The sequence below is a fragment of the Aureococcus anophagefferens genome (genome assembly GCF_000186865.1).
Source record: "Aureococcus anophagefferens unplaced genomic scaffold AURANscaffold_61, whole genome shotgun sequence".
Classification (NCBI taxonomy): Eukaryota; class Pelagophyceae; order Pelagomonadales; family Pelagomonadaceae; genus Aureococcus; species Aureococcus anophagefferens.
Genome location: NW_008705614.1, coordinates 2,841 through 10,806, shown reverse-complemented (window position 1 = coordinate 10,806; position 7,966 = coordinate 2,841). Strand labels below are relative to the sequence as shown.

The window sequence follows — 7,966 nt, the reverse complement described above, 5'->3', positions numbered from 1 at the left end:
CTTCGACGTCGCGGCGGCCGACTCGCGGCGCGCGGCCTCGGCCTTGGCGGCCTGGCGCTCGCGGAGGCGCCGGCCGCTCTCGGCGCGGGCCTCGCGGGCCTGCTCCTTCTTGCGGACGGCGCGCTCGGCGGCCCGGATGACCTCGTGCTCCGCGTCGGCGACGGCCATCCGCTCGCGCTCCCTGGCTTCGCGCCTGAGTTCCTTCTCCTTGAGGACGCGCCGCTTCTCGATGGCCTCGCGCGCGCCCTTGAGCTTGAGCTTCATGCTCACGGCGACCTTGAACGACGACTCGAGCTCCCGCTTCTTGCGGTCCTTGAGCTTCTTCTCGGCCTCGTCCGCGCGCCGCGACGCCTCCGCGAGGCTGAGGCTCATCCGCTGCTTGTGCGTGTCCAGGCCGTGCTGTTTCTTCGCGTGGCGCGCGAGGCCGACGCCCGCCGCGACGCGCCGCCCGTGGTGGCGCATCGTGCGCCGGGCCTGGCCGCCGCGCGACGGCGACGGGGACCGGCTCGGCGACCCAAACTGCGTGACGCGCCGCGACGCCACGGCGACGGCCACGGACCGCTTCGCCTTGAACGCTTGGATCGAGAGCTGGCGCTTGACGGGCCGCGAGATGCGGCCGACATCGTCCTTTTTATGATCGTCGCTGGGGCTGCCTCCGCCCATCTCGCGCTAGCTCATCAGCATCGTCTCGACAAGACGCCTGCGGCTTACTTGCCCCTGCCGGGGGGGCTTGCCTGCGGCGCGGCCTTCGGGCGCGCTCGCGCGTGCTGAGCCACTCATTCCCGTGTCAATGCTTCCCTCTGCACCGCTTGCGCGACGACAGCCATTTAATTTTCGTACGGCGGGGGAACCATCAGCGCACAACTCACGCATATATATATGGACAAGACGCCTGCGGCTTACTTGCCCCTGCCGGGGGGGCTTGCCTGCGGCGCGGCGAGAGCGCGCCCTTCGGGCGCGCTCGCGCGTGCTGAGCCACTCATTCCCGTGTCAATGCTTCCCTCTGCACCGCTTGCGCGACGACAGCCATTTAATTTTCGTACGGCGGGGGAACCATCAGCGCACAACTCACGCATATATATACGGAAGTAAGCGTCGGTAAAATTTTAATGTTTACATCGGCCAGATGAACTCGCTTGTGGAGAAATCGAGGCGCGCGCTCTTGAGAAGTGCGACGATGTTAGCGGGCGCTTCTGTCGTCGCGCGGGCCGCCGACGCCTGAGTCCGGATGCCCCAATAGCCCGCGGATCACATGCTAGCCCCGCACTCCGCCGGCTCCAGCGAGTCGGCGCGCAAGATGGCGTCGCACGGGAGCTTCCAGTCGCTGGGCAGCGCGAAGAGCGAGCCCGCGGAGTGGCTGCCGAACCGCTGGGGCGAGAGCTACCGGCTCGGCGACCTCGGCGCGGACCAGGCGCCCGAGGGCCCCGCGGCGAAGCCGCGGACCTTCGCCGAGTTCCGCCCCGAGGAGAGCCGGCCGGGCTGGCTCGGCGGCGTCGGGGCGGTCGGCGGCGAGCGGCCCGCGTTCGTCGGCGGCCGCGACGACGGCGCGTCCTACCCCTACCCGGCGATCCTGAGCGACCCCGTGAGCGACGAGATGAGCAGCGAGCGGGGCCTCGCCTACCGCGCGGCGTACCAGCAGTACCGGCGGGGCTTCGCCGAGGGCGCGAGCGGCGAGCGGCCGCGCGCGGCGCCGACGCCGCCGCGGCACACGCCGAGCCCGCCGCCGCTGCCGCGGCGCACCGACCGGGGCCACGCGTCGAGCCTCGTGGGCCCCCTCATCGCCGAGTTCAGCGACGCCGTCGCGCGCGAGGTCTCGGACAAGATCCGCCACGCGCTCGACCGCGACGTCGGCCCGGAGCGGCTCCGCCGCTTCCTGGACGACGGCGCCGACGGCCTGCGGGACGAGGTCTCGGCGCTGCGCGAGGAGAACCGGCGCCTCGCGCGGGAGAACGCGCGCCTCGACGCCGCGCGGCGCGACTACAGCCCGCCGCCGCCCGGCCGCGAGCCGGCGAACCCCTACGACCGCGGCCACCCCAACGGCGGCGCGCCCAAGCCCTTCGCGCCGCCGCGCCAGACCGGCGAGGGCTACGACGGCGGCGACGCGCCGAACTTCGACGCGATGCGCGAGGACCTGCACGGCGCGCTCTCGCGGCTCTCGACCCTGGAAGGCCGCCAGCGCGCGCTCCAGGGCAAGATCGCCAAGCTCGACGGCCAGTGGGGCGGCGACTGCACGCAGATGACCCACACGGTCTGCGAGCTCCAGCGCATCGTCGCGACCAAGTACTACCACCGCGACCCGGAGACGGTCACGGAGATCTCCGCGCTCCGCGGCCAGCTCATCGCGCTCGCGCACTCCATCGACAAGCTCGACCAGCGCACGCTCGCCATCGAGAGCGACGCCGTCGTCACCATCGACGGCGTCACGCAGCCGCCCCAGCGCGGCCCGGGCGGCGCGTGACGCGCGCGCGCGCTTCTTCCCCCCCCCCCTCCCCCTCGCTTCGCGCCCCTCCACGTCGCTCCGCCTGAACGCGTCCCCGCCGGCACCCACGCGCACCGTGCGTGCCGCCGAAGACAAGAGTGTATAGCCACTGTATGATCCGTTCCGTCGCCTCCCGCAGGGTTGCTTTTAATCAGTGCCGCTTCAAGCGCCGTCGAGTTACTTGTCGAGTTGCCGTTTTCGCGAGGGCTGCGCTTGCCCATGGCGGGTGGGATGTGGCGGGGATCGGAAGGGCTGCTCGTGGCCCTCGTCCTTTTGGTGACCGCCGTCGCCGAAGACTGCGCCGACTCCACGTCCTTCTTCTACAAGAAGAAGGCCAAGAAGACCTGCGCCTACGCGTCCGAGAAACCTGATAGTAGATGCAAGTCCAAGCTCGTGGACGACGAGGGTGTCAGCGTCCTTCAGGCGTGTCCGGCGACGTGCGGGTCGTGCTCCGTCGCCGCCTGCGAGGACTCGACGTCGTGGTACTATAAGAAGGAGCGGAAGAACTGCGAGTACGTCGCGAAGAGCGCGGATCGCTGCGAGAAGGAAGACGACTTCGGGGTGAGCGGGTCGGACGCGTGCCCCGTGGCCTGCGAAACTTGCGCGACCCCGCCGCCGACGTCCATCGAGTGTGCCGATTCCACGTCGTTCTTCTACAAGAAGAAGAGCAAGAAGACCTGCGGCTACGTGTCCGAGAAACCCGATAATAGATGCAAGCTGAAGCTCGTGGACGACGACGGCGTGAGCGTCCTTCAGGCCTGCCCGGCGACGTGCGGGTCGTGCGCCTTCTCGCCGACGTCGATCGCCCCGACGGCCAAGCCGACGCCCGCCCCCGTCGCCGCGGACGCCTGCCTGGATTCGACGACGTGGTACTACGACGGAAAGGAGCGCAAGAACTGCGAGTACGTCGCCAAGGCCACCGCGGACCGCTGCGAGAAGGAAGACGACTCCGGCACGAGCGCCTTGGAAATGTGCCCCGTGACCTGCGGCACCTGCGTGTCGATGTGGCCGACGGCGAAACCGACGTCCATCGCCCCGACGGCCAAGCCGACATCGCCCCGACGGCCAAGCCGACGCCCGCGCCCGTCGCCGCGGACGCCTGCCTGGATTCGACGACGTGGTACTACGACGGAAAGGAACGCAAGAACTGCGAGTACGTCGCCAAGGCCACCGCGGACCGCTGCGAGAAAAAGGACGACTCCGGCACGAGCGCCTTGGAAATGTGCCCGGTGACATGCAGCACGTGCGTGTCAATGTGGCCGACGGCCAAGCCGACGACCATGGCCCCGACGGCCAAGCCGACGTCGATCGCTCCGACGTTCGAGCCGACGCCCGGCCCCGTCAGTTCCTGCGAAGACTCGATGACGTGGTACTACGACGGAAAGGAACGCAAGAACTGCGAGTACGTCGCCAAGGCCACCGCGGACCGCTGCGAGAAGGAGGACGAGACCGGGACGAGTGCTTTGGAGGCTTGCCCGGTCACATGCGGCACCTGCGTGTCGATGTGGCCGACGGCCAAGCCGACGTCCATCGCCCCGACGGCCAAGCCGACGTCCATCGCCCCGACGTTCGAGCCGACGCCCGGCCCCGTCGGTTCCTGCGAGGACTCCGCCACGTGGTACTACGACGGGAAGGAGCGCAAGAACTGCGAGTACGTCGCCAAGGCCACCGCGGACCGCTGCGAGAAAGAAGACGAGTCCGGCACGAGCGCGTCGGAAATGTGCCCGGTGACCTGCGGCACGTGCGTGTCACTGTGGCCGACGGCGAAGCCGACGTCGATCGCCCCGACGGCCAAGCCGACGCCGGGCCCCGTCGCCGCCTGCGAAGACTCGGCGTCGTGGTACTACGCCGGAAAGGAACGCAAGAACTGCGAGTACGTCGCCAAGGCCACCGCAGATCGCTGCGAGAAAGAAGACGAGTCCGGCACGAGCGCAACGGAGGCCTGCCCGGTGACCTGCGACACCTGCCCTGAACAACCCAATTAGCCAACACAACCCGACGCGCGAGGACTCCGGTCCTGCAGCGCACCAAGCACGCGCGAGGACTCCGGTCCTGCAGCGCACCAAGCACGCGCGAGGACTCCGGTCCTGCAGCGCACCAAGCACGCGCGAGGACTCCGGTCCTGCAGCGCACCAAACTTGAACCTATCCCTCCCCGACGAACGCTCGTCCCGGCTCGATTCCGTCGGCCGTCTCGACTCACCTGAACGCTGCACCCCCCCCCACGAAATTCACACGCGACCCCGCGGGCTGCTGCACAGCCCCCAATTCACAATGGAATAAGCACCCATTTCTTCGAGCCTGCAAAGCCCAGGCCGCATCAACATCGCTTCAACGCGCCGTGCACCAAACACCGATCGACGCAATGATGCGCGTGCTGCTCGTCGCGTCGGCGGCGCTGGCCCTGCGCGAGGTGTCGTGGCCGTCGCTCAACTTCGGCCGACCACAATCGCCGACGCAGCGCTGCGTGGCGTGCGTGAACACGGGCGACATCGACGGCGCCTTCGAGTGGCTCGAGGAGGCGCGGCGCAGCGATGACGGCGCCCTGCGCGACGCCTGGGGCGCCGTGCTCGGCGCGCTCGCCGAGTTCCGGAGCCCGGCGCTGCTGCGCTGCTGCGAGACCATGTTCCACGACGGCCTCGGCTACGGCGATTTAGATGAAACGGTCCGCGCGAAGCTCGAGGGCCTCGTGCCGCCGGCCGTCGCCGACGACGGCGCGGGCGCCGCGGGGCCCGCCGCGGAGTCGCCGGCGCCGCCGGAGCTCTGGGTCGAGGCGGGCGGCGCCGTCCCGTCCGTGGACTGCCGCGGCGGGGGCGCGCGCGCCGCGCTCGACGCGGCGCGCGCCGCGCGGAGGCCCGTGATCCTCCGCGGCGTCGGCGCGCGCTGGCGCGCGGTCGGCTGGGACGCGCAGACCATCGCCGACGCCTTCCCCGCGGCGCTCGTCTGCCGGGTCGCGCGGCAGAGCGCCGTGAGCTTCTGCCGCGAGTCGCACCCGGCCGTCGCGCGCGGCGACGTCGCGCCGCCGAGCCGGAGCGTCGTCCTGAGCGGCGCGGCGGCGGCGCGAAGGTTGCGGGGCGAGCGGCGGCCGAATCTGGTCTACGACGACGCCGACGAGGAGCACGTCTACGCGCAGGCGCTCGCGCCGCCGGCGCTGCTCGCGGACGTGGACCTGGGGTTCCTCACGTTCCGGGGGTCCGCGCCGCCCGCGCGGCTCTGGGCCTGCCGCGGCGGCGTCTTCTCGCCGCTCCACTACGACGCCCAGGACTCGCACCTCGTCCAGGTCGTCGGCGAGAAGCGGCTGTTGCTGTGGCCGCCGGAGGCCAAGGCCGCGCTCCGGCCCTTCGGCGACGACTCGCCGCTCGCGCGCCGCTTCCGCGTCGACGTGCTCGCCGCGGGCGCGGAGGCCGCCGAGGCCGCGCTGCGGAGAGGAGAGGAGGAGGGCCTGCCCCGCGACGGCGACGCGGCGGCCCCGGGGCCGTCGGGCGACGCCGCGTTCGACCTCGTCCGCGGCGGCGCGCTCGAGGCGACCATCGGCCCGGGCGACGCGCTCTGGTTCCCGAGCGACTGGGCCCACCACACCGAGTCCCGGGGCGACCTCTCCATCGCCCTCGCCATCCGCGAGGTCGAGGGGGTCGTGGCGGGGGCCTAAGGCGGCCGTCTTAGGCGCGTCGCGATCAGTCGCGCGGCACAGGGCGCGACCCAGCTGTGCGCGACGCACGCGGCGGCGGACGTCGCGACGGCGCAGACGATCGCGGCGTTCGCCTCGTCGCGGCGGTCCGCGCGCCAGGCGTCCGCGGCGGCCTCGTAGGCCGCCGTCCGCCGCGCGGCGCGCTCCGGCGGCGCGTCGAGCGCGAAGACGCGCGCGACGCGCGGGTCCGCGGCGGCCGGCGACGATTCGGTCCGCCAGGGGTCGAGGAGCGCCCGCTCGCAGGCGTAGCCCGCGGCGCCGGCGCCCGCCGCGGCAACCACGGGGGCCAACGCCGTCCAGCTGGCGACGAGCGGCCACCACCAGGTTTCGATGGGGTCGTAGTCCGCCGGCATGGCCCACATCGCGCCGATGGACGCGATGCGGATGGCGCTGTCGGTTAAGTACATCTGGAGCACGCCGTGCGCGAAGACGCTGCTCGTCGTCGCGTAGGCGGCGGCGAGCGCCGCCGCGGCCAAATCGTCTTCGCCGTAGCGCGCGGCGACGCGCGCGGGCAGCGCATCGTCGTCGCCCGTGAGTCGGAGCGGGCAGAGCGGCAGCGCCACGGCCGCGCGGAGGAGCGACGCGTCGGCCCCTCGCATTACCGCCGCGGCGCCGGCCGTCGCGAGCAGGAAGCGCGGCGCGTCGTCGGGCGCGCCGCCGGCCGGCAGCAGGCCGAGCACGGGCGCCGCCGCCGCGAGCACCGTCGGCGCGAGCAGCGCCGCCGTCACGAGCGGCAGCGGAAAGCGCTGCTCGTAGCCCTCGGCGAGCGCGCCGTCGTCCAGCGCATCGGCGAAGCGCTGGCGACCGAGCCGCGCGTCCTCGTCGTCGTCCGGCGCGGCGCGGCGGAGGCTCCTTTTGTCGATAAGCGTCGACGGCGGCCGCAATGCCAGCGCGCACGTGCATATGCAAAGCAGTGTGATGAACATGCCGCTGAGATTGTCGACTCGTGCGATGAAAAAGTGCACATGACAAAGGTGCACAAAAACAGACTGAATAGTGTATCCACTCTCAAGGAGCGCCTTGGTGCCGCCTCTCCGCGCGGTGTACGCCGCCGCAGGCGCGCTTTTGGTGCTGCCCGAAGCGCGCTCGCCCCCGCCAGGGTTGGCCGGACCATGGACTCGACGCTGCGGTTCCAGGCCTGCAACGACTACGGGCCCAACGAGTCGGTGCTGAGCTACACGGGCAGCCTCGGGACGCAGACGCTGTCGCAGTGGGCGACGCCGGCGGCGCCGACCATCGGGCGGCGCATGTCGTCGACGGACGGCCTCTTCAACAAGCAGACGCTCCACTTCCCCGGACCTGGCACCTACGACCTGCCGAGCCCCGACGCGATCTCGTCGCGGCCCTGCAGCCCGCAGCACAGCTTCATCTCCGAGCGGAACACGCCGAACCGGCGGGGCCGCCCCCTCCACGCGGCCCACACCGCGCGGTCGCCGGGCTCGACGCCCGGCCCGTCCTCCTACCGCCTCACGAAGGCGAACGTCGAGTCCGAGCCGCGCTGGTCCTTCCCGAAGCAGCGCATGCCGGACATCTACGACCGGCCCAAGTGGAAGTCGAACATGCCCCACAGCCACGAGCGCGTCGTCACGCACACGTCCAAGCACCGCGCGCCGCGCACGGTCTTCCCCACGACGAAGCGCATGGTCGAGCCCCGGGTCTGGAGCCAGGCGTCGGCGACCGCGCTCGTCTGGTGAGCGCCGCGCGTGGTTAAAATGGCGCGGGCGGGGGGTCGTCGGCGCGCGGGGCGTCGCCCGTGTCCCGCGGCGGGGGCGGCGGGAGGTCCGCGGGCGCCGCGGCGAC

At 71.7% G+C, this 7,966-nt stretch overlaps 2 protein-coding genes across 2 annotated transcripts; both read left to right on the top strand.

The window, feature by feature from the left end:
* Positions 1-1,297: 1,297 nt before the first annotated feature.
* On the top strand, positions 1,298-6,139 carry AURANDRAFT_72737 (hypothetical protein; the record flags this gene model as incomplete). Its single annotated transcript, XM_009043677.1, has 4 exons — positions 1,298-2,454; positions 2,854-3,475; positions 3,550-4,428; positions 4,793-6,139. The coding sequence occupies 4 exons, from the start codon at positions 1,298-1,300 to the stop codon at positions 6,125-6,127; spliced, it is 3,993 nt and encodes a 1,330-aa protein (XP_009041925.1).
* A 1,139-nt stretch (positions 6,140-7,278) lies between these two features.
* AURANDRAFT_68046 (hypothetical protein) lies at positions 7,279-7,860 on the top strand (the record flags this gene model as incomplete). The annotated part of the gene is made up of 1 exon (XM_009043678.1): positions 7,279-7,860. One exon carries the CDS (start codon positions 7,279-7,281, stop codon positions 7,858-7,860), a length of 582 nt encoding a protein of 193 aa, XP_009041926.1.
* Between the last annotated feature and the right edge of the window lie 106 nt (positions 7,861-7,966).